Source organism: Mangifera indica, chromosome 1 (assembly GCF_011075055.1).
Source record: "Mangifera indica cultivar Alphonso chromosome 1, CATAS_Mindica_2.1, whole genome shotgun sequence".
Taxonomy (NCBI): Eukaryota; Viridiplantae; Streptophyta; class Magnoliopsida; order Sapindales; family Anacardiaceae; genus Mangifera; species Mangifera indica.
The window spans coordinates 25,743,910-25,767,093 of record NC_058137.1 but is presented as its reverse complement, the minus strand read 5'-3'; the positions used below and the strand labels follow the sequence as shown (position 1 = coordinate 25,767,093).

General features: G+C 35.5%; 7 protein-coding genes across 10 annotated transcripts; 2 read left to right on the top strand and 5 right to left on the bottom strand.

Annotated features, from left to right (window-relative positions):
* Positions 1 to 192: 192 nt before the first annotated feature.
* On the bottom strand, positions 193 to 2,677 carry LOC123224833 (PRA1 family protein H). Its single transcript, XM_044648561.1, has 4 exons — positions 2,230 to 2,677; positions 1,797 to 1,933; positions 811 to 882; positions 193 to 722 (listed from the first exon to the last, which is right to left on the bottom strand). Exons 1-4 carry the CDS (start codon positions 2,634 to 2,636, stop codon positions 658 to 660), a joined length of 681 nt encoding a protein of 226 aa, XP_044504496.1. The 5' UTR covers positions 2,637 to 2,677; the 3' UTR covers positions 193 to 657.
* A 106-nt stretch (positions 2,678 to 2,783) lies between these two features.
* LOC123224823 (ribosomal protein L11 methyltransferase) lies at positions 2,784 to 6,520 on the top strand. The gene is made up of 7 exons (XM_044648551.1): positions 2,784 to 3,177; positions 3,405 to 3,488; positions 3,782 to 3,922; positions 4,604 to 4,669; positions 5,076 to 5,243; positions 5,462 to 5,791; positions 6,075 to 6,520. The coding sequence occupies exons 1-7, from the start codon at positions 2,911 to 2,913 to the stop codon at positions 6,186 to 6,188; spliced, it is 1,170 nt and encodes a 389-aa protein (XP_044504486.1). The 5' UTR covers positions 2,784 to 2,910; the 3' UTR covers positions 6,189 to 6,520.
* A 474-nt stretch (positions 6,521 to 6,994) lies between these two features.
* LOC123224807 (uncharacterized protein DDB_G0287625) lies at positions 6,995 to 9,871 on the bottom strand. 2 transcript variants are annotated; one of them, XM_044648541.1, is made up of 4 exons: positions 9,710 to 9,869; positions 9,567 to 9,646; positions 7,462 to 9,177; positions 6,995 to 7,333 (listed from the first exon to the last, which is right to left on the bottom strand). In XM_044648541.1, the coding sequence occupies exons 2-4, from the start codon at positions 9,624 to 9,626 to the stop codon at positions 7,268 to 7,270; spliced, it is 1,842 nt and encodes a 613-aa protein (XP_044504476.1). In that variant the 5' UTR covers positions 9,627 to 9,646; positions 9,710 to 9,869; the 3' UTR covers positions 6,995 to 7,267. The 2 variants fall into 2 exon arrangements, with proteins under 2 accessions (XP_044504476.1, XP_044504469.1); XM_044648534.1 differs by having other exon boundaries at positions 9,567 to 9,871.
* A 1,346-nt stretch (positions 9,872 to 11,217) lies between these two features.
* LOC123221353 (protein yippee-like At5g53940) lies at positions 11,218 to 14,017 on the bottom strand. The gene is made up of 5 exons (XM_044644205.1): positions 13,520 to 14,017; positions 12,489 to 12,532; positions 11,767 to 11,875; positions 11,591 to 11,646; positions 11,218 to 11,491 (listed from the first exon to the last, which is right to left on the bottom strand). Exons 1-5 carry the CDS (start codon positions 13,613 to 13,615, stop codon positions 11,410 to 11,412), a joined length of 387 nt encoding a protein of 128 aa, XP_044500140.1. The 5' UTR covers positions 13,616 to 14,017; the 3' UTR covers positions 11,218 to 11,409.
* Positions 14,018 to 15,452: 1,435 nt separating this feature from the next.
* Positions 15,453 to 16,037, bottom strand: LOC123227522 (ethylene-responsive transcription factor 4). The gene has a single exon (XM_044652528.1). The coding sequence runs from the start codon at positions 16,035 to 16,037 to the stop codon at positions 15,453 to 15,455; it is 585 nt and encodes a 194-aa protein (XP_044508463.1).
* A 1,935-nt stretch (positions 16,038 to 17,972) lies between these two features.
* LOC123213294 (putative pentatricopeptide repeat-containing protein At3g15200) lies at positions 17,973 to 19,907 on the top strand. Its single transcript, XM_044632700.1, has one exon. The coding sequence runs from the start codon at positions 18,029 to 18,031 to the stop codon at positions 19,565 to 19,567; it is 1,539 nt and encodes a 512-aa protein (XP_044488635.1). The 5' UTR covers positions 17,973 to 18,028; the 3' UTR covers positions 19,568 to 19,907.
* A 268-nt stretch (positions 19,908 to 20,175) lies between these two features.
* On the bottom strand, positions 20,176 to 21,878 carry LOC123213305. 3 transcript variants are annotated; one of them, XM_044632709.1, is made up of 3 exons: positions 21,548 to 21,878; positions 21,055 to 21,146; positions 20,176 to 20,567 (listed from the first exon to the last, which is right to left on the bottom strand). In XM_044632709.1, the coding sequence occupies exons 1-3, from the start codon at positions 21,696 to 21,698 to the stop codon at positions 20,310 to 20,312; spliced, it is 501 nt and encodes a 166-aa protein (XP_044488644.1). In that variant the 5' UTR covers positions 21,699 to 21,878; the 3' UTR covers positions 20,176 to 20,309. The 3 variants fall into 3 exon arrangements, 1 of the variants encoding a protein (XP_044488644.1); XR_006501686.1 differs by having other exon boundaries at positions 20,176 to 20,894; XR_006501687.1 differs by having other exon boundaries at positions 20,176 to 20,890.
* Between the last annotated feature and the right edge of the window lie 1,306 nt (positions 21,879 to 23,184).

The window sequence follows — 23,184 nt, the reverse complement described above, 5'->3', positions numbered from 1 at the left end:
TTAGTGCTGACATTAATCTATTCTACTGCTCTTGCCTCATCTGGCTGCTCATAACGTATGAAGATCATCGTCTTAGCTTAAAATCCAGTCTCCAGATTTTGGTCATTTTCCCTTGTTTATTACCAATCGGAAAATGACACACTTGAAAATTTTGACTTTAGCAGAAAGAGGGATTTTAATGATGTTCTCCAATTATAGCATTAAAATACTTGCATTCATGTCCAAAAGCATTACAAAGAGCTGTAAAATGCTCTTACTGATATGATCCTCCATATCAGAACAAGTTCGGTTTGCCACAAAAATTGAAGGGTTGCACTATTCCTGCTCTGGAATCAATAACTCCAGAAAATAACATGAAATCTCAAGTTCCAGGGGATTGGAATTGCAGTAAGCTACCAACATATATTATGCTTACAGATATAATGTCATATTGAATCAGAATCTATCTCATAAACCTACAGTGTATGGCTTGCAAAGCAGTTTGTGATTTTTATTTTTATTTTTTGGTTTTAGAAAAGCTTTGCTTGCACAAAAGCCACACTGGTACATAAAAATAAGGATGCCTGTAATAAAATTTTAACTCCAAGCTATTTTCATAGCAAGTAAACTTGTTGATCTGTTGCAGCAAAACCAAACCCTATCATCATTTATTTATTGTTACCTGCCTCGAGAAGGTTGCTTTTGAGGAGCAAGTTTCCGGAATGCAGCATGCAAAATCATAACTACAGTACAGTATAATATTTATTAGCTCATAAAAGGAATGGGGACATCCATAAAAATGACCAAGAATATCTAGTATCTAAATTTTACCTGCATAACTGACAGAGAGGGCACAGAAGAGAGCCATCTGAACATTTAAATATATCAAAATAATCACAGCAGCTGCAAGGATAAGAAGCAATTGACACTTTGAGATACAAAACCATTATGAGCATTCATACATTTCAATGAAAGAATTGTTCAGAAATATAAAAGGGAAAGACAAATCAGATTGAGACAAAAAAATTATGCCACCATCAATAGTGGATTTTATGGCATCTTATACATATACGAAAGCCAGACTCAGGAAGGAGAGATAAGTGCAAGTTATTGAACGAATACCAGTTTGCACCTATAGCTAACGAAGAAAATATTAACACCCCATCAACAAAATCTCAGATCATTATATCACACAGATCCATGATGAGAGCTAATGAATCATGAATTATAACTTTGTTTTTCTGTAAAATGCCAGTGTGTTCAACATTTATTGCTTGTTACATACACAGGAAATTCTTTGTAATATGGTCGAACCAAAATGCTTATTCTAGATAGTGACTGTCCTCAAATTTGACAATTGAACATAGCATAATTTTCCCTCAAGCGTGATATTTTTCTTAAGGAGTGACTAATGGAACCCATACTTTTTTTTGTCTAATCTCATTTGTTTCTGTTAGTTTTATGGATTCTTTCAATTATATTACTTCTAAAAGATACTTCCCAACCAGAACTTCACTAGCACTCTAACAAAGCAAAAATCTACAAACCCTTAATCAAAACGGAAAGAACAATGGTTCATGTTGTATCCCAATAAGCAAGTTGTGCACAACACTAACTATGCCCTCAGTTGCCCCATAAACATTGTCACTAACCATAAATTTTCACGGCGCCAGAACCAAATAGGAAGTCTTAAATTAAGTTCTAAAACTGAAAGTAAAACAGTTTGTTATAATGGCAGGAATATATGATGATGAAGAGAAGACCACAGCAAATTATCTTATTGAAGGCAGACATATCTGGAAGATATGAGAACTTACCGCATTGCACAATACGAACCAGAACTTGCCGAAATACTGGATATCCATCAAATTTCCAGTTATCACTACAGAACTTGAACAAATCCCAAATCGCCAAACTTATGATCAACCCAAGAAGAGCCAGCGGCATCTGATACCTAAAATCACAAAGACGAAAAAAAAAAGTCTAACTTAAAGAATAAACGGTAACAGAAATGGCATAAATTAACATACAAAAGCAATAAAGGCACCATAGCAACATTAAATTTCGATCCTTCATATTCTAGGATTCAAGAAAGAAATGTTAAAATTACCAAAAACCGAAAACCTACTCATTACATCAAGACATACAATTTTGAAACTTTAACCACTTTCTCCAACACCCACGAAGAACTAAACAAGAACCCACGTTCATCAAAACACAAACAGAGAGAAAGAGGATTCAGATTCTTACAAGGAGCAGGCAAAGAAGAGAATAAACAAAGTAGCATAATTTCTGGCATATCTTTTGACGTTCTCTTGAACCCTCAATTTGAGAGTGTCAGGCGACGAGGGGAAAGAGTAAGAGCCAGCGAAGCCAAGAAACTCGCGAGTCCAAGAGGGGCTGCGGGCGGAGAAATCATCGGTGGTGAGCTTAGCAAAGGGGTTAACTGTGAGGAGAGAAAAAAAGGCCCATAAATAATGAAAAAGGCTGTGGATAATGGTGGAAGTTGTGGTAGTTGCGGAGGTGGAGGGAGTAACGGCCAAGGCAGCGGAGTTGGTGTCGAGAATTTCAAGGTAGCCGGAGTCACGTAGCCATGACTCGAATGCCGGGTCAGGAAGGCTTAAAGATAAAGGGTTCGCTTTGAAAGCTCTTCCCATTAACAACACCGCTAATTTTAAGGGCTTTCGCTTCTTATCCTGATTATATAGATGTCGACAGCGGCACACTGTTTAGATCATTTATGCCGAAATAATTATTTATGTAATTAATCAAATTTATATATTATATTTTCTATTTTAAGTAACTTTGATGAAAATTTGGAGGCTTTTAAAATATAAATTCATAATTTTTTTCAATTTCCCTAAAATGTGGAGCACACAGTTCAGTTGAACTAGTTCAACCTCATTCGATTTTTGATAAGAGACTCTAGCAATGTCTATGTCGTTCAGACATTTCTTCAAACAGTGTCCGTACACACTGTCACGTTGCTTTGCTCACCCGCCATATCAGTATGTGGCTCCGCTCTCTCTCCTCTCGACTTTCTCCTTCAGAAGCTACGAACCCGCAAACCATTCATTGCCCTGTTCGTTCTTCAGGAAAAAGTTTTTCATTTCTTCTTCTGATTATTCTTCACTGGACACTACTCCCTCCAACCCTGCTTATCTTTCTGTTCGCATTCGCTGTCGGAAACATCTCATTGTTAGTCTCTTCTTTATAATTACTTGGATGCCAATGCATTATTATTGCAAAAAAAAAAAAAAAAAAAAAAAGAGCCCGCATCGCTGTTTTTTTAAATGGACTTAAACTGAGATGATTGAGTTGGTACTACTGTCAGTATTAATGGTTTTCGTGACCCTCAATAACCTTTTTAGTCAAAATATTAACATAATTTATCTAACTATATTTGTGCTTCCGTGTGTTTACAGGATGAGCTTTCGGAAGCTCTTTTATGTTTTGGTGCAAATTCTACTAGCGTGGATGAAGAAGATGGATGTGAGAGTTCTGATGAGGTGATGATTCTCGTATGTGTGTGTGTTTGTATAATGTTTGAAGTATTAAAAGATGAAATTATGATTGATTGAGGCTAATAATTACAATAATGTTCAGAACAAAGAGGTATTCTAGTGAATTTTCATTTGGAAGTTTCGTATTGATGATGTCAAAGTGAGTTTCATAGTCTACCCTTCGAGATTTTATGGATATGATTTAGGTAGATAGCCTTCAATTATTCTGTTTGCTGGTTTGAAAAGGCAGTAAAGGAAAGAACAATTGTTGTTCAAACTATTATAGCTTTTTTATGCAGACCTTCATCAATTCTATATTTCCTGAAAGCGAAGATGTGGACAAGTGCATCTCATGGGCTGTGGATTCCATTGGCTTAGAAGAGATACCAAGCTATGAAGTTAAAATTGGTGATCAATACAACTGGATAAAGAAAACTCAGGTTCATTTATTTTCCTTGTCTGAGTTCTTTGTCACAATTACATAATTGGTGTCATTTTTAATGTCAGTGAGATGGTGCCATTTCATTTCATTGAGTTGTTTCTTTGCCTTCTACTCTCTTTCATTTTAATGTAACCTCTTGGAAGGCAAACTTACTAATGAAAAGAATTTTGAAACAGAATTTGTGCATATTATGCTCCAGATCTTAGGAGTTAAAAACTGACATTCATAAACAATCTGACTTCTTTGTTAACCACATTCTGTCTAATTTGCACTTATAAAAATCATATCCAGGGAAGCCAATGTGTCCGTACATAAGCTGTCTTGGATTTTCAAGTGAATACTACTTTGCAATGATTTTTGAGGTGCCGATGATAGCACTATGAATACAATACTTGGGATTCTGCCTTTAAAGGTGATAAAGGCTGGACATTTATTGTCATCCGGTTCTGTATGCGTGTACTGCAACCTTTTTTCAGTACCTAACTATTTATCACTTTAGATGTACTCTGCTTTGAGGATCAACTTCTGACTTAGGCTGTATGAGAATTTCTGTATAAGTATCAGTTTATATTAGAAAATTACATGGATATCTATGTATTGTCTCCTATCAATTATAATAGTTAAGGGTGCTGATAATTCTAGTATCATTACTTTTTTAATGAATATGAATTTATTGCAGGAATCATTTCATCCTGTTAAGATTACAGAAGGACTATGGATTGTACCAGAGTGGAGAACTCCCCCAGTATGATTTATATCTTTACCTTTTTGGAGGTTTTGTTTGTTGCAGTCATTTCTTTCTGTATATAATAAACTATCTTCTTCATTACTTCTATTTAAGTCATAAACGTTATTGCCTAGGGGCATTTTAAAATCACTGGTAAAATTTCCTACATTAGTCAAGCATTTGATAGTGTAACTTGTTTATGGTTGAGATCTCCTCTTAATGGGCTAAGCATTTGGATTGGATTTGTAGATGGCAAAGAAAGTCATCAGCGTACATGCATTTGTACACACATATCTGATTCCAGGATCTGCTGGGATAGTCTCTGCCTCTTTTACTCACTGCAACCTTTTGCAAAGAATCTGGACTTTAACTATTGTTAAAGCACTTATTATTTGTGAATAAAATTAGTTTTTCATCACTTCAGGATGGTGAAGCAACAAATATAATTTTGAATCCTGGATTGGCATTTGGGACTGGGGAGCATCCTACTACTATGCTGTGTCTGTTGTTGCTACAAGGCTTGATAAAAGGGGGAGAACTCTTCTTGGACTATGGCACTGGTTCTGGAATTCTTGCAATTGCCGCAGTTAAGGTAATAAATCTTGATTTAAGAGAAAGTACAACCTCATTGTGTGGAGGTACTTACTAATAATCTGACATCTTATATATATTGTGTTTTTGTTTAATATATGAGAAAATTTCACCCGTTCTTGTCAATTCATAGTTGAAGTCAGTACAAGTAAGGTTTTTACTCTTTTCCATGCTATTCCAACTTTTTCTCAAATCTTAATTAATTGACTGAGAATACAGTTTGGTGCTGCCTTATCTGTTGGAGTTGATATAGATCCCCAAGCAATCACATCTGCAAGTCATAATGCTGCTGTTAACAACATAGGACCTGATAAATTGAAGTTAGTCCTGGTTCCTGACAACACATGTCCTCCCTCTATTGATGGAACTACAGATGTAGCAGTGACCAATCATAGTTCATATCAAATGGGAGCCATTGCCGAGAGAAATAAGTATGATGTGGTTGTCGCTAATATACTTCTAAATCCATTATTGGAATTAGCAGATGAAATTGTTTCTCATGCTAAGCCTGGGGCAGTAGTTGGCATCTCTGGTATCATTTCTGAGCAGGTATTTTCTTAGTCCTTATCAATGTGATTATGATTATACACAACCAAATGATAGGCATTACTAGGTAGCAGCAATTGAATCAAAATGCAGCATTCTAAAGCTTCTATTGGAGTTCCCACTGTCATTTTACAGTACTTTTTTCCTGCTTCAGTGATAAAACTTTTATGTCCAAGTTTCCGAATACCCATAAGAGATGAAAGCGTTGCTATTTTTATGTCCAGTAAAGCTCTCAGGGATGAGTTTGTACATACTTGAACCTGAACTGTTGTCAATTCTTATGCAGCTTCCTAATATCATGGATAGATATTCACTGTTACTGGAAGGCATAACAGTGTCAAAAATGGATGACTGGGCCTGTGTAAGTGGCACAAGGAAAACAAATCTTGCTGGCAGATGAAAAAATAAAAAATCAGTGCTGAACTGGCGAACTGCAATCATACTCAGATAAACTCAACTAGGCGACTGGTGCATCACATTCTGGTTGCAATGTTCACTTTCAACCTTGTGGTATTTCCAACTTGGAAACAAGTAACAAGTTGCTAACAAATCAGCACAACCCAAAAATGTTTTGCAGCTTATGTAATTAATTTCACAGTGCCGCAGCTTTTGATAGCTCAGTGGTTTGTGTCAAGAAAACAAGTAGAGCATATTAGTTGGATTCTAGTAGAAATTTTCTGAAACTGTTGTTCCAAGAGATGCTTTAATTATTATTGAAGAGTCTAACACACACCCTATATGATCTCTATCACCCTAATCAAGTGTTTACAGAACTGTTTTTATACAAGTAATTTGCATTTAGATATAACATAATAAACATCAGTTTACCGGGTTGCCATGCAGCTTACCATCATTTTCCGAAAGATGTTGCACATGGAAGAATATATAAAAATACACCCCCGCAGAACTGCTTCTAATGCAACAATACAGAGATGACTAAGAATAATAGAGTCAGTAAGGACACAAAATGATATCCTAGAATAAATGTTGTGAAGCATATGCATAATCTTGCCAAATCCATGTAAGGAGCAAAATTACCTCAACTTGAAAAAACTAAGCACAAATAATTTTCTTACTGTTTAAATGCAAAAATAAAATAAAATAAAAAGAGGTCCCAACTCACACAAAACAAAGGATATAGTAACCAATAAACAAACTAATATATAACGACAGCTAAAACAAACATAAATTAATAGTTAAAAAAAATACACCAAACAAGTTAATGCTACTTCTAAAATAAATGTCAGAAAGATAGTCATCCTTGTGGCCACAATAGATTACATTCTTTAAATGCACCAATTGTTACTAGTATTAGTATATAATGCAAGCAGAAATTCACTAAGCTCTTCAGTTCAGGTTCTGCATGTATCGTCACTTCGGAATGATAGTATCTCTTACAAAGTTGCAAACTAAACAGTCGTATCTGTTTTTAAAGCTTTCTAAACAGTGCCTACTCAGACCAAAATCATTTATGAGAAATCACCGTTTGAGTGGCCTCCGAGACAAGGCCGGGGCTTTCTTAGGGATGTAGACCTTGTAGCTTACCTGGCCAAATATAAGAAGCATGAAATCAGACTTTGACACATGAACCCAAAAATATAACATACAACATCGACCAGCTTATAGTTTTGAGATACAGGGGAATATAGTCTGTATCAGATTAAAATGCTTACCTCTACCAGTTCACCACCCCGCATTACAGTCATAGTCTTCTGCTCAAACTGTGAATCATTGTTGGCCTCATCTTGTGGTTTATTAGAGCTAATACCTCCAGGTATAGATTTTTGGCAAGAAGAAGTATCATCAGAAGCACAACTGTGGGTGTTATTAACTTCTTCACTATTAGTTTTGCCAAGTTGGCAGATCGCAGTTTGTGCAGTTTCTACCTTACTATGAGCTACACTATCCCCAGTCATTGAATTTGGTTGCAGATGCTCCTGTTGCAAAGTAGGTTCTTGTTTCTTGTTGATGGAAGCATTTGATGGTTCTCGCCTTGATGTTAATGAAATCAATTTTGGTTTATAAGATTCAGAACTGAGTTTCTTGTTGAACTTGTTAGGGCTACTAGCAAGAGGAACCTGATCTGGTGGATGTGCAACATCATGCTCAGCCCCATTATCTTTGCACCAAGTGTTCCCATCAGAAAGATTTTTATCATTCTGCAAAATCACTGTAGAACCTTTACTTGCTGCAGCAATACTGTCATCCCCCGCTATTTGGCTGGTAACAACAACTCTATCACCACCTCCCTTGGAGGATTTATTTTGAACCAATTCAGCTTTTGTGGCAGACAGTCTCTTCACATCACTATGCATTAGATCTTTCTGATTGTCAGGAGCCTTTGCATCAGTCTGGTGACCCTTTTGGAATTTCCTAAGATTTTCCAAAGCCTTTTGTCTCAAAATTGACTCCAAATTATATGCATTTGGACTATCATTGACACCAGAATCATCATTCCTCCTATCCTTTACAACATCATTCATCTTAAACCCATCAAAAGGACTATTCCCATCAGAATCCTTACAGTCCTTGTTAGTCTCAAAGACTTTATCACTTCTGATGTGATTAACAACTACTTCTCCTTTTTCATCTTCTGCATCCCCTTTCTTCTCTGGTGTGACATGAGAATTATGACCAAACTCTCTCTTGCTCCCCCCATCATTAGTATCATTGCTTCTGCTAGAAGGATAATCATCATAATCATATACCATCTCTTCTTTATGCTCATCTTCATCCATCCCTCTCTCCTCATTTCCCTCTCTAACAACAGTAATAACTGATCTCAGCCGTCTCATATTACCCTCGCCTGTCAATTGCTCATCACTCCTGTAATCACTATACCGACTGCAGGATGAACAACTCCTCGATCTAGACCTCTTCCTTTTACTTCCACTTTTAACCTTTTCCACATGTCTCCTATCTTTGTCTCTTCTTTTGTACCTACCTCTATTCTTCTCCACTTCACTCTGATCACTGCTACTACTCCCACCTTGACAAGTAGAGCAACTCCATGACCCACTACTAGTGGAACTAATACTTACCTCCCTTTCAGACTTTTTGTTCTTATTCTTCTTCCTTTCATGGGTTTTTTTCTTTTCACCACTTTTCTTTGATCCTTTTCTTTTTCTAACATGAGGAGTGTCTTCTGTCCTTTCACTGCTAGAGGAGTGTCTTCGAGCCCTCTTCTTACTGCTCTTCACATCCTTTCTTGTTCTTGACCGAGATCTTCTACTTCTACGGTAACCCTCAGAACTCGAGGATGAAACAGATACAGAATTCCTGGAATCACTACTATCGCTTGAATAAGAAACAGAATCATCACGACGTCGAAGCTTCTTGGACTTACTCTTTCTCCTGCTCCTGATTTTACCTTTTTTCTTAATCCGTGCCTACACACCCAAACACATACAGCAGTTTTAGATTGAAGTCACAAAAATTAGAGAAAACCCATGTCCAAATTTCTAATTTAAAATTTGTTCAATCAAAGAGAGTCTTGTTTCTCAGTAATTAAACAAAGCATTAAATCATATAACATAAAACATCACACTATTTAAAACTAATCAACATTCAGAAACACAAGGAGTTAAACAAATTAATCTCCCTCAACAAATGCTGTCTGAAAGATTAGGCTTAACAAAATAAAAATCTTTTTCATATTCTCCACAATAAATTAAAAAACTTGTCCATATCTAAATTCGGAAAGGGCTAGTAAATTTCAAAAAAAATCAATCATATAACAATAAACTATCATAGATAAAACAGCAGATTGAGAAAGCACCTGAGGAGAAGAAACTTTTGATCTCTTCTTCTTTAGAGAAGAAGACGACGACTTTCCCATCTGGGTTTTGTTCTCTCAACCTGCAAGAACCAAAAATCAAACAAAAAAAAAAAAAAGGAAGAAGAAGAAATATGAACACTGACACGAAAAAGAAGAAAATAAGAGCGTTAATGGCAATGGGTTGGAATCAAAATTGGGAATTGAAGAGTAGGGTGATAAAGCCTCCGCTTTTTCGTTCTCTTTAACTCGAGCCAAAAACCAAGGTTGCCAGAACGCCTGCCCTTGTTTTTTAATACCAATTTTGACATCTCACCTTTTAAGACGGTGTTTGGAAAACTTTTTTAACATTGCAAAAAGTGCTTTCAATATAAATAAATCAATTAGCTACAAAATTTTAATATTTATGTAAAAAAAAAATAGTTAAAAAAATTGTATTCCAATTTTTAAAAGAGGATAAATAAGATAAGTTAATATTTTCTTTAGCCAATTTTTAAATTTTAAATTATTATATTACATAATTAAAATCAAAACAATTAATGTTTGTGTGTGTTATGTTAGAAAATTACTCTTATAAGAGACATTTTGTAATAAGTAATTTAGTGGGTTGTCCCGTTGTTTCATATCTCTTGTTATATTATTGAATTTCTAATATAAAATTAATAGAGTAATAATATGTACGAAAAATTTGTAACATTTTATTTATTTTACAATCATCTATTTATCAGATGTAATCACATAATAAATATATTAAGCTTTAATAGATTGAATTTAGATTTTTAATTTATCTTTGTTTCTAGATGAAGTGCATAATTTTGCAATATTGATTTGATAGGAATTGATTATTATCCTATAAAGGTATGAGATAGACATAAAATATTATGGTTGTAAGAAATGGGTTTAACTTGTCTGAAAACCCTTAAAAACAAATGAATTTGTCAAAATTCCATTGCTTCACTGTTTATAGGTAAAATGACTTTTGCCTACATTTTGGGTGTGTGTATATAACATAACCAATCGTTATGTATAATTAAAATTATGTATAAGAAAGTGTGATTCCAATTAGAATCACACTCAAATGGTGTGATTTACTGTCCCCAGTTCACATCATTTCAAGTGTGTGATTCAATCAAAATTGCACTTGAGACAATGTGATTTAAGTTAGATTTGACAAGATCACATTATCTCAAGTACAATTTTGATAATATTGCACTATCCTAAATGCAATTTGACAAAGATTGAATCTTTAAAAACTATTTAAACCACCTAGAATAATGAGAATTAGGGCTTTAATTATTTTAATTAAATATTAGACTCTACACAACCAATTTCCAAATTAGCGAAAGAAATTGATTTGTTTGTCTTTAGAAGTTATATATCCAAGATACCCTTTTAAAACTAACCAATGAATTTTATCTAATGACAAGTGGGGAAATATCTTTTTGAAATCCAAGGGGTATGCTTACCTAGGAACTCTTTGATTATACTTAACCCTTAGTTCCCCTGCACCCATCAGTGGAACACAGAAACTCCGCAAGCTCTTTGCATTCACAGGTGAGAGAACGGAAAACTGAAGATTGGAAGTGTGTAACAGATGCCCATTCTTGATGGAGATCTTGCATATTAAGACATAAAGAATTCGGAAGGAGAGAGATGAAAGAGAATGAATCTACTCAAAATTGTGCTAATAATAATACATTATAGCAGTTCTTGTCTATGAAAATCAAACTAGAATGCCAAGGTTTTCCTACAGGTCACACATATACATAAGGGAAATGCATCTGCTCTTATTGACAATATATTTGGTACAACTAGTTATAGAGATGAACCAACATCCTGGGTATCTTCATTCTTCGGCGTCACTCACACTAGGACGAGTATCCATGTAGACTTCCGTAGAAAATTCAATTTCATCTACAATCCTCCCTCTGTTTTTACATAAATGCCACGTATTTAACAAATCAATGGAGCTACCAGCCAAGTGGGAAAAATAAAATTATGTCTTCATTTGCAATTTGCATAAGTACCTTTCGAGAACAAATTTCCCCTCTTTATACTTCTGGCTTTTCTCATGAGCTGCCTCCTGCAGAGAAATTATAGCCTTAGGAACAAATTTGCGAAAGCTAAAGTGAGCATCATCAGAAAGGAGGTAGATGCATGTGCGTATGTACACCAGAAGAAGAAAGACAAAGAGAGATATTACATATTTCCAGCCAACGGTTTGGCCACAACAACAGCAAAATATGTCTTCTACGGTATGCATTCCTGAAAGCATCATCCTCTCCTCTGAAGTTCCAACTGTGATGTTCACCCTGAAATGCAAATGCTAATCATAACGATCAACCTTGGGAGCATACATATTAATTGTAATTTATTCTGAAATATATTTATTTTAGGAAAAGAGTATAAATTGGGTCAACATGATTTCTTTCTTGCATCACATTTGGATGGCATTTGTCACTATTACACTTTCATCTGAAACAACAAATTAATTTTCTTGTATTAATCATCAGCTGTAGTAATGGTACAAACAAAGTATGATGATCAAGCGATAAACGTGCATTATGATCTCAGCTGCAGTTACCTCCTTCAGCCAGCAGGTATTTTCATGCCTATCATTCTAGTTTGTCCATTAGGACCATTACAATGACATTATCCCAAAGTGTTTTTTTTTTAAATTTTTTTGAGTTAGCTTGTGCAGTTTCATAGCTGAAATTTGTATCAGGAAGGAAGAGAAAAACATACAAGAAGTTGAAACAATGTGAGAAGCACAGAAGCAATAGGCAAGCCAACTGCCCAATGAATTTTATTTTAGAATAAACAGCACCATAATGTTGACAACTGAATAAAAAAAAAATTAACAGAAAAAAGGCTCAACATGTTCTGTAACAAACCAGCCAACGAAAGAACTTTATAGAAACTTACGCATTATTGAAGAGGTATGCTTTTCCCCTGCGACAATGAAAAGCCTGAGCAAATCAACCAAAAAGAGTTTATCGAATCAGAAGGGCAGCAGCCAAATCACAATTCCAATATATCTAGTGAACTTTCAGAACAATCAACAATTTAGAAATCATATAGAAAATGTAATTTCAAGTTGCACCCTGTGAAGATAAATAAATTGGATAAATAAGTGTATGCCAACAGCAAGGAAATATGGCTGCACCAGGGTAACCCAATGTCAGCCTATCTGCTTGTATTAGCTATTGAGTAGTGAGTACTTATCTCGACAATCAGAGAAAGAAAATGAAAGGATAGGATTTTGCACCTGATCAAAAGTTGTGATATTTTTAATGTAAGCTTCAAAGACAATTTACTTCTTTGAGATGGTATGCCAAATGGTATGTCTTTCAGAGGAATCTTTGGTAAGTTGTTTACACAAATGAATTAAGCTCTAATATGCCTCTCGTATGCCAATGCCAAATCAAATAATTCCCTTATCATATAGATCAAGCACATACAGAAAATAAAAAACTACAGAAAAGATTTAATTTTCTGAGCCTCCTCTGGACCTTAGGAGACTGTCATAAACACTTGAATAATGCAGACAAATAAAGCTCCATTAAGTTAAGTTAAACTTAGTTTTCTCATTAGAAGAAGCAAACACACTTGTATAATTATTTATGCACTCTCTTTCACAAGTGAACTTCAATATAATTCTTGATCACTCAATCACTTACAGAAATCCCATAAATAATTATACAAACTACATAACTTGTTGATTTATTTCCCATTTCTCTCACACATTCTTATAAATACACAAGCTCCCCCAAAAAAAACCATGATCAACTTATCATTATCTTAAAAAGCCCTTAACTAAGACAATCACTTCTCAAGTTAAATCAAAGACATTTGCAGCCAAAGACTACCCAAAAAATCATATGATTCTAAACTTAATTCCTACAAATAATAATTAAAAAAAATCATTTAAAATTTAATTTAAAAAAAAAGAGTACCCTGGACACAAGATCTTCAGGAAGGGCCAAGTGGGTTCTACAAAACTTGCATCTATAAGACCTTCCTTCCAGCTCCACCACAAATATTCTTCCCATCTTTTTCTTCTCTTCTGAAATTTAATTTTAGAGAGAGGAGGGGTTACCGACACGGTCACACATGCCTTCAAGTTAAGTCGTTTGGTGTCAGACTGTGTTGAAGATAAGCGTTGCCTTCACACAAACCGTGTCCATTGCGCAAGGCAATGTTCCCATGTCAAGAGCATTATGGGTTGGGTGGGCTAGAGTAGTTACAGTCCACTCAATTTTCTGGTTTTCACCATTTCACCGTCAATTGGGCCAGGCTGGCTAACCAAAGCTGGTGTAAGGAAAACCGTATTTTCAAGTAGAGTAAGAAAAAATCTGCCGCGGTGAAACAAAACCTCTTTTCTTAAAACATCGCCATCCCTTACCCCACCTAAGGCAGCACTTTTAAGGGACATGCCCGTCACCTGACAGCCCAACAAACTACGGCTTTAACGCAGGTCACACACACCACATCACAGCACAACAGCCACCCCAATTCAAGCCCAACCCCAACAACATTTTAATTTAATTTAATCTCAATCTTTAATCACACCCCACGTGGCACACATCTAACGTGCCGGCTTAAATACCTCTGCCACTTTCTCACAGGTCACCGCCACACCTCCTTTCCTCTGTATCATCCGTACAATGCCCACGTGAAGTCGTAAGGTGTAGAAATATCATTGGTCAGACGTCTCGTCATAGAACTCATGCATGGATGGAGTTTTATAAAATTTTTAAAATAAATAAATAATCTTTTTGGTGGATTCCAGACGACAAACAATGACTGGGACCCACCAAAAGCGGCCGCCGAGCCTTCCGTAATCATGAGACTATTTCACACGTAGAGAAAAAGCAGTTTTATCTTAATCGGACGGTGGAGGTCCATGTGACGACAACCCGAATCCCAACATGTTCCTCGTCAACGCGGAATAACTCTAACGTGGCCGTCATTCCTTAGCTGCTGGCCCTCTGATTCGCTTCCACCTGTTTCATTGTCGGTGCCGCCTCTAATTAAAAAATTCACAGTCACGCGGACCCACACGATACCTATCCAATTTAAACAGTTCGATCCCGAGATCGTAAACAAGTTCGTGAATCACGAGTGGATTGAATGCGGGCCCGCGTTCGTTTCTCATGATGAGCCGGCTCTCTTTCCCCATTGGGTGCGTCAGTCAGTACGTGGCTAGAGATTTTCTTTTTAACAATAATAGTTTCTTTTTTTTTTTGAAATAATAAGTTACGTGGCGTCCACATACAGTTGGAGACACGGATAACGTAAGCACTGAAACATTAGATGCGTAACGCCGAGTGCACCGCTAAGAATCCAAATATAATAAAAATAAAAATTATAAAAGACCCACGCCATAAAGCCGCCTCACCCAACAATGCCGCCGACCCGTCTGTTTGCTACTTAAGTCAAAAATATCTTAAAGAGTTTTTTATTTTTTGCGAAATACGATCAAAATATTTAAATTCTACGAGAATGCAAAATCTCGAATTGGATTCGATGGTACAGATTTGACAAAACTTTCTCAGGTTGTATCTTTCATTTTCTTGATTTTCCAGGGAAACAAACATGAGTTACACTGATCTTCATCTGAAAACAAAGTCTTTTACTGAAAACTTAATAATAAATAAGAAACAAGAAAAATTCCCTAGTTTTGATTTGTAGAAATATCAAAACAGATAATTAATACGCAGTAACAATCATCGTAAAAACAACACGAAGGAAAATCTCTTCTTAGTTGCAAAAACACGAGGACCAATTCAATCTTGACGCTCTTCGGTTAATATATACATTCATATCATCATCTTCTTCTTCTTCCGTACATGTCAGTTTGAAATCTAAAAAAATACCAAACATAACTCATCCAACCTCTGGCGGGGGTGGGAGGTTAAGATCGAGATTTAGATTCATCAACGACCTCTCCGAACCGTGATGATGATTGTCATCGACGACACCAGATGACGAATCCGAGTCACTATGGGCGGCGGTCGCCACTGGTCGATCGAACCTGCACGAGTCGCGTGAGAACACATCGAAGAACAAAAACGGACGTACAACCGTGGCGGGGTAAGCCGCCACCCCAACTCCCATTTGGTTTAAGCCCACCGCCTGCAGAGACGTTTGGGAAGGCGGAGGAGGAGAGGACGACTCCACAGTGCTGCTCTGGCTAGGGCTGCGCGTGAAGGTGGTCTCGTTTGGTGTGGGAAAATTGGTTTTGGCTTTCGCGCCTCGGAACTCACGCGCGGCCGCATCGTAAGCACGCGCTGCCTCCACAGCAGTGTCAAATGTACCGAGCCAGACACGGGTTTTCTTGCCTGGGTCGCGGATCTCGGCGGCATAACGACCCCACGGACGCTTTCTCACGCCTCTGTATCGGATCTCCATGGAGTTCGCTTTCAGATTCGGGTTCGCCGGCGGATTGTTGGATCTTTCTCTCGGAGCCATAGTTTTTAAAATGACTCTTTCAATAGGGAGATATAACAGAGAAGTGAACACTTGAAAAATTCGGACATGCTGTGGCGGCATTTATAGAGGGCAAGGAGAGATGCAGATAAAGCGACGTCGCTTTTGAAGGAGCTTGCTTGCTTGCTTGTTGGGTACAGTCAAAGCAAGGGACGTGGCTTCCCTTGCACGAACTGAGTTCAGTTGTATTCTGCAGGCTAATCAGACTTCGCCACGTTTCAAATAGAATAATTCTTGATATCTATGCATTCAAGTGATTGGTTTTTTTATTTTAATAATTTTAATTTGCATGTTCAAAAAGGCAATTTCATAAGTATTGGTCAAACTGGCATAATTAGTATAAATTAATTTCTCTTTAATTCACCGTGGTTTCAGTAGATGATTTTTTTAATGGACCCCGCGAAAGCGTTCCTGCCACGCCTCTCACGTGCCATAAATAGCGCCTAAGCAAATTAACTCGGCTCAGTCCACGAGGACTTTGACTCCATTGTTAACAAAATTATTATGAGCAGCAGCACCCAGTAGTGGTCCCACTAGAATGATGACACATCGACGCTGGTTAACGCGGTCTTTTTGAAAACGTGGCATCAGAGGGGTTTCAATGGACGGCGCAGGATAACGGAGGTTATGACGGTGTTTGTTGGTTCGTTGCTTCCTATAAACGGAATTAGCATCCGTGCATAGTTAGGGAATCTCTCAGTCTAATCTGAAATTAGTTGTAATTATGTTCATTTAAAGAAAATTAATTTAGATGCTAAATTCCTCAATTAGGGCAAGATTTATTATTATATATTCTACCATATATGGCGAATGACAATTACTGTCTTTACATAATCAAGAATCTTTACCAACTGTCATCAACCAAGTCTGATCTTTGATTAGGTGTGTGATTGATAATAGAAGACAAATTAGGAGCTTTTTTTCAAAAATAAACTATTTAATGGATTGACTCATAATTCATTTTTATACTATCTAATTTGACATGTGAACCGTAAACTCTAAAATATTTGTTCGGGTCTCAATTAGGATCGTGAGCCTTGGGCTAGATCCAAGTTCATATTAGTCAAATGGGGCAGGCAAGTCAATGTCTTGGCATTAAGGGTCCACGAGCCCAAATAGACCTACTGACTAAAGCCTTTTTATATAATATTAATAAAATTATGTATATATATTTTTAATATAAAAATATATATATATTTAATATTTGTTATCATATAATTAGTTATTTTTAAATTATAATAAAATTATGTATATTCAATTTAAATACACAAATATATATATATATTTATATATGTATCATATGATTAAGTGATTTTGAATTAAAAACAAAAAATACATAATCATGTGATAACACGTATAAATATGTACATATTTATGTTTTCAAAATAAATATGCATAGTATTTCTCTTTAAATTAAAGATAAAATAATACCCAATTACGTGATAACAAATATAAGTATATATTTATTTGTTTATTTAAAGTAGATATATATAATATTGCTCAAATAATATATATGAAAAACCGAAAAAAAATGATACTATATATACATATTTTTATTATACAATTAAGTATATAAATGATATACAATCATATAACTATGTTTTATTTTATCTTTAATTTAAAAATATCAAATCATATGATATATCATTTATATGTCTAATTATATATTTTAAAGTGTGTAAACACAATTAAAAAAAAAAAAGTAGTTTGAAACCATTTATTAGAATTATTATTTTTATTTATAATTTGCACTTTTATAATCACCTCCGAATTAATAAATATCTATATAGCATCCATTACAACAATGTGATTGATGGGTGAGAATTTGATTTTTTGAAACTTGATGTGTTAATTTTTATTTCATTAAACCTTGGGTGGGAAAGGCAATTAGCTTTATTTTTTGTTTTCTCTCTATGCGTTGTTGCCTCGGGATCCATGTTTCTAACAAGGTTTCGTCCGGCAAATTTTGCAAAATGCGTCCGCAAGTTCGACCGTTGATAACATTTTCCCGGGAAAATCTTCAACATAAATTCAAATCCTACATTCAATTCAAAAACAAACCCGTAATAAAACCAATCTCTTTTTACTCAATCATATCTCACGAAATCCAAAATCCTTACGTTAACCCCATTAACAATTTCCTCAGCAGAATCAGAAACGTTCAGTTTGTTCATTCACTGCCTGATTCTGGTTCACACACTAAGTCTCAACAATGCCCAGATGATATGATCGTGTCAAAAGTCCAGAACATTCTAAAGAATCATGGAACTAGCTCAGAACAAGAGATTGAGAATGCTCTAGCTCAGTGTGAGCTTAAACTGAGTGATGATTTGGTTGTAAGTGTAGTCAATTTAAACCGTTTTGATTGGAAGCTGGTTTACTTTTTTTTAAGGTGGGTCTCTAGAAGAAGTGATTATTCACCTGGATGTAATGTTTACAATGAGATGCTTGATATCCTGGGGAGAAGCCGGCGTTTTGAGGAGTTGACCCAAGTGTTTGATGAAATGTCTCGCAGAGAGGGATATATGAATGATAGGACATTTGGAATCCTGCTTCATAGATACGCCGGTGCACATAAAGTAGAGGAAGTAATTGGTATCTTTAATAAGAGGAAAGAATTTGGGTTCGAAGATGATCTGTTTGCTTTTCAGATTCTTTTGACGTGGTTGTGTAGATATAAGCATGTGGAGGATGCAGAGACGTTTTTCGAGTTGAAGAAGAAAGAGTTTGGTTCTGATATAAAGTCAAGGAATATTATTCTCAATGGTTGGTGTGTATTGGGTAATGTATATGAGGCCAAAAGATTTTGGAAGGATATTATTGCGTCTAAATGTGAGCCAGATTTGTTTACTTATGGAACTTTCATAAATGCTCTCACAAAGAAAGGGAAATTGGGTTCAGCAATGAGGCTGTTTCGAGCAATGTGGGAGAAAGGGTGCAAACCAGATGTGGCTATCTGCAGTTGTGTCATTGATGCACTTTGTTTCAAGAAGCGGATTCCAGAAGCTTTGGAAGTCTTCAGGGAGATGAATGAGCGCGGTTGTCTCCCAAATGTCTCCACATACAACTCTCTTATCAAGCATCTATGCAAGATTCGGAGGATGGAAAAAGTGTACGAGCTTTTGGATGAAATGGAACTGAAGAAAGGAAGTTGCTTGCCTAATGAAAGAACTTATAATTACTTGCTCAAGTCCTTGAAGAGACCTGAAGAAGTTTCTGGGGTTTTGGAGAGGATGGTGAGAAATGGATGTGAGATGAGTAGTGACATTTACAATCTGATTCTAAAGCTGTATATGAACTGGGATTATGAAGAAAAAGTAAAATATTTTTGGGATGAGATGGCGAAGAAGGGGTTGGGACCCGACCAGAGATCTTATACTATTATGGTTCACGGGCTCTATGATAAAGGAAGGTTAGAGGAGTCTTTATCTTATTTTCATGAGATGACATCAAAGGGAATGGTGCCCGAGCCAAGAACTGAGATATTGGTGAATGCCACGAACATCAAGTAGAAAGAGAGAAAAGCAAGGCATGAGAAAGCGGGTGTAGCAGGCCTTTGCTTAAAAGAAAAAGGAAGATATAAACTAGATAATACTGCTTTGAGGTAGTGTTACCTTCACTAAGAAAATTATTGAAGCAGCATGATTCAAAATATTGCAGTCTCTGGACTTATGATTCGTAAACATTGTTAGATGAATAGATGTCATGTTATGGTGTTGCCAAATTCTTGGAACACTGGAAATTGATTTATGTAGTAGACTTGAAGTGGAGATAGTATTTTCTTCGCATTTTTGACAATCTATTTTGGTCTTGAAAAATACTAATAATTTAAGAATTATAGTTTCCTAGTAATATGATTTTTAGTATTCATTCATCTATCTCAATTATGCCAATGAAGTCTTGTGATATACAGAAGAAACCTCTAGCACCTAACCTCATCTGGTGAATGACAATTTTGTTTTCTCACAATGATACCTCGTATCTGTTCAAGCTGCTCTCTAGACCTTATCAAATTCTTAAGGCAATTGACCTTTTAAGTCTAGACCGACTGCAAATTCGGAACCCAGAAATGAGTGGATATGAATATATATGGGTATCAAATTTCCTGTTAACACGGCAGTGAGTATAATCAAACATCTCAAAACTGGCCACCCCTGCAGCAAAGGCTTCAATATACCAAAAAAACAGCTATACAGAATTGAAGAAGCAAAAGAAGATGGGCATATGTAGCCTACCCTAACTAGAACTAGAATTTCATTGTTTCCCACTTAACTCAGAAAACTTAACATGGCGTTTTATACTAGGGTCATACTTCTTGATATCAAGTTTCTCCTTGTTCTTTGTATTCTTTTTCTTGGCATAGAAAAATCCTGTCCCAGCTGATGAAGCAAGCCTCATCACTCTAACATTTTTCTTCTTCTTTGTCTCACCCCTACCTTTCCTTTTCCCAGTCCTCTTCCTCTTCCTCGTCCTTTTCTTCTCCGGATCGCCACCCCTTTTTCTACTCTTCATCTATGGCAGAAAAAACCCTTTGTCAGGTAAATTCATTTAGTTGTAGTTTATGGATGAATATGGTGCTGTTTGATGAACAAAACAGGGGCCGTAAATCAAACTACAACGCTAAAGCAACTCTGCTGCAAGCAAGAGAAACACTAGAAAAAGCACAGCAATAGATCACTCAAATTACAAGCCAAACCTCTACAGTTTCTCCAAGGAATCAACATAAAATAATCAAGCGAAAACATGAATTTTTGTAACCAAATGAACCCTTTGATCTCCTTTTTGTCATCATACTTCTGAATTCACCCTCCGATTAGCTTTTGCTTTCAATGCCTCTAGCTAAGGCCAAGTAAAACTGAAGTTAAACATTTTTTTCTCCAAAAGCTTGGGAAATGCATTAGAAAATATATAAAATAAATAAAATAATAAAAAAAGTTACAGTGACAAACAAATAAACAAATCCACGAAGAAAAACATGAGTTATAAAAAGTCGGTAAACCTTTCTCAACCTAGAGTTGGGAGCATATCTTCTGGCCATGCAAATAATAGATTGACGGATTGGCCTTTCAACATTAGTTGTTGACAAACAACCTGACAAAGTAAACAATGAACAGAACCCAACAGTTTTATTGTTATTGTTGGGACAAAATTATTCAACCCAAAACAAAAGCTTTACTCAATCGTGAAGGAAAAACATTACTCCTGATTTTGGTTTTGTATATGGTGAAAAGGGTTCTTTCATTTTAAGAAAAATAACATCTCTTCACATAAAAAGATGTCAACTTTACAAATTTTCCATGAACAAAAACGCCAACTTTTATATATTTTTTTGCAGAAAGATGTCAACTTTTTTGGTCTAGCTTCATAAAATTCATTGTTTAAGCATTCTCAGCAAATAATAATAATAATAAAATCAATAAATAAAAGATCATAAATAAATGGAGGTGAGATAGAGCAAAAGAGAGAAATGGGCAAAGTGAAAAAGATGTAACCTTTGGAGAACATATTATGAGAGAGTGTTCTGGAGACACTGAGGAACCTGAAAGTATTGGAAGTTGAGTGGGTAGAAAAGGGAGGGTGGGTGGTGAGAACTGGGTTTCTTGGTTTGCAAGAAAGACCAAAGAAATGAATTGCAGATGACATTCCTCTCTTCACTCCGTATTTGAAACCAGAAATAAAATTCCAAGTTGAAGCTTTACAAACAAGGATCTGGGTTTATCTATTTGCTCTGCCACCACAGTAAAATAGCAGAATCTAGACACCAGAATAGTATACAAAATAAAGCACTAAAGCAGCTGTATGTTGTTTAATTCAGACATTCCTAAAATTGCAGGACAGGACGGTCCAAAATTTGAAAGAATATAATTAAACTGAGAAAGTAGAGTCAAACAAAAAAGACAGGAAAAAATGTGTTGGCTGAATTTTAATTGCCCATCTAATGTTTAAAGAAATTACGTTGCTCTTCTTTAAAATTGAAAAGTGTATTTGCCCATCTATAATCAAATTCCATTAATAAAAATGGTCAGGTTTGACTGTAAATTATTAATTAGTTATTTTTAGTAATTTTATGTACAAATTTAAATTACCAATTTTTCTTTATTTCTTTATTAAAATTACAAAATACTTTAAATTAATTTTTGGAAAAACTAAACATTATTTGCCTTTTTTTCTATTGGGTTTATTCGATTTTTTTTAATCCTAACGATAAAGGTTGAGATTTACGATTGAAGTTGAAGTCGTAGATTGTGTGGGCATTGATTTGGTGTATACTTGATGAACACACATTACTTGATTGGGCATTGATTTGGTGCATTACTTGATGAACACACATTGCTTGATGGACTCCCACAAAAACTAATGTCAAATCCATCATGCTTCTTATTCATTAAACCTTTGAACTTTTGTTTATACAAAATTAAAATTTGAGACATACCTAATAAAACTGAGAGATTGAATTGAATTTTAAAATCAAGAAGTAAGAATTTTTAGAATCACCTCTTCTATGCTCACCCCTTGTCATCTGTACACCTCCTCTACACTCACCCTCATCACCTATGCACCTATCTCTTCCAAGTCTTTTCCAACCTTTTCATGATAGTCTTGATTAACGGACATTAATAATAGATAAATTAACAAACTTTTTTACTTGAAAGATGAGAAATTATATCTTTCATCCAAGTTTAGGTGTGAATAGCTATTTGACCCAATAAATTTTGTATGTTCCTTAAAATTGTTTTGGTTAGATATTTAATAATTGGTTTGAAACTTTCTACGTATCTTCGAAAATCCTATTTGAAACAAAGTAGTTAAGGTCTATATAATGATTCACATAAATCATTTATCTTTTGATCTTTGCTTTAATATAAGCATGCCATTCTATCTAATTTTAGATTTGTACAAACAGCTTTCAAAATGTACCCAATATATGTTGTATTCTTCTTTCAATTCAAAACCGAATTAAAACAACAAAAATCCGTTCTTACTCTGAATTCGACTACTCATAACCCTTGTTTTTGCCTCATGACAAGGAAACTTTCGTATGTATTACCCATTAGCCTCTCTTTACACTGAGTGTTAAGCATTAGAACAACCTTATCCATGGAGCTGCAAGTCTTTCATAAAACAAAAA

Coding starts and splice junctions, on each gene's coding strand:
- LOC123224823 (XM_044648551.1), top strand. CDS start 2,911: ATGTCTATGTCGTTCAGACATTTCTTCAAACAGTGTCCGTACACACTG. Junction 3,178..3,404: donor GCTGTCGGAAACATCTCATT/GTTAGTCTCTTC, acceptor GTGTGTTTACAG/GATGAGCTTTCGGAAGCTCT. Junction 3,489..3,781: donor GATGTGAGAGTTCTGATGAG/GTGATGATTCTC, acceptor TTTTTTATGCAG/ACCTTCATCAATTCTATATT.
- LOC123221353 (XM_044644205.1), bottom strand. CDS start 13,615: ATGGGAAGAATATTTGTGGTGGAGCTGGAAGGAAGGTCTTATAGATGC. Junction 11,647..11,766: donor AAACCGTTGGCTGGAAATAT/GTAATATCTCTC, acceptor ATTTCTCTGCAG/GAGGCAGCTCATGAGAAAAG. Junction 11,492..11,590: donor GGGAAATTTGTTCTCGAAAG/GTACTTATGCAA, acceptor ATGTAAAAACAG/AGGGAGGATTGTAGATGAAA.
- LOC123224807 (XM_044648534.1), bottom strand. CDS start 9,626: ATGGGAAAGTCGTCGTCTTCTTCTCTAAAGAAGAAGAGATCAAAAGTT. Junction 9,178..9,566: donor CAAAAGTTTCTTCTCCTCAG/GTGCTTTCTCAA, acceptor TTGGGTGTGTAG/GCACGGATTAAGAAAAAAGG. Junction 7,334..7,461: donor GGGGTGGTGAACTGGTAGAG/GTAAGCATTTTA, acceptor ATATTTGGCCAG/GTAAGCTACAAGGTCTACAT.
- LOC123213294 (XM_044632700.1), top strand. CDS start 18,029: ATGCGTCCGCAAGTTCGACCGTTGATAACATTTTCCCGGGAAAATCTT.
- LOC123227522 (XM_044652528.1), bottom strand. CDS start 16,037: ATGGCTCCGAGAGAAAGATCCAACAATCCGCCGGCGAACCCGAATCTG.
- LOC123213305 (XM_044632709.1), bottom strand. CDS start 21,698: ATGTCATCTGCAATTCATTTCTTTGGTCTTTCTTGCAAACCAAGAAAC. Junction 21,147..21,547: donor TCATAATATGTTCTCCAAAG/GTTACATCTTTT, acceptor TTACTTTGTCAG/GTTGTTTGTCAACAACTAAT. Junction 20,568..21,054: donor CCAACTCTAGGTTGAGAAAG/GTTTACCGACTT, acceptor TTTCTGCCATAG/ATGAAGAGTAGAAAAAGGGG.
- LOC123224833 (XM_044648561.1), bottom strand. CDS start 2,636: ATGGGAAGAGCTTTCAAAGCGAACCCTTTATCTTTAAGCCTTCCTGAC. Junction 883..1,796: donor GGTTCGTATTGTGCAATGCG/GTAAGTTCTCAT, acceptor TTATCCTTGCAG/CTGCTGTGATTATTTTGATA. Junction 723..810: donor CCTCTCTGTCAGTTATGCAG/GTAAAATTTAGA, acceptor ACTGTACTGTAG/TTATGATTTTGCATGCTGCA.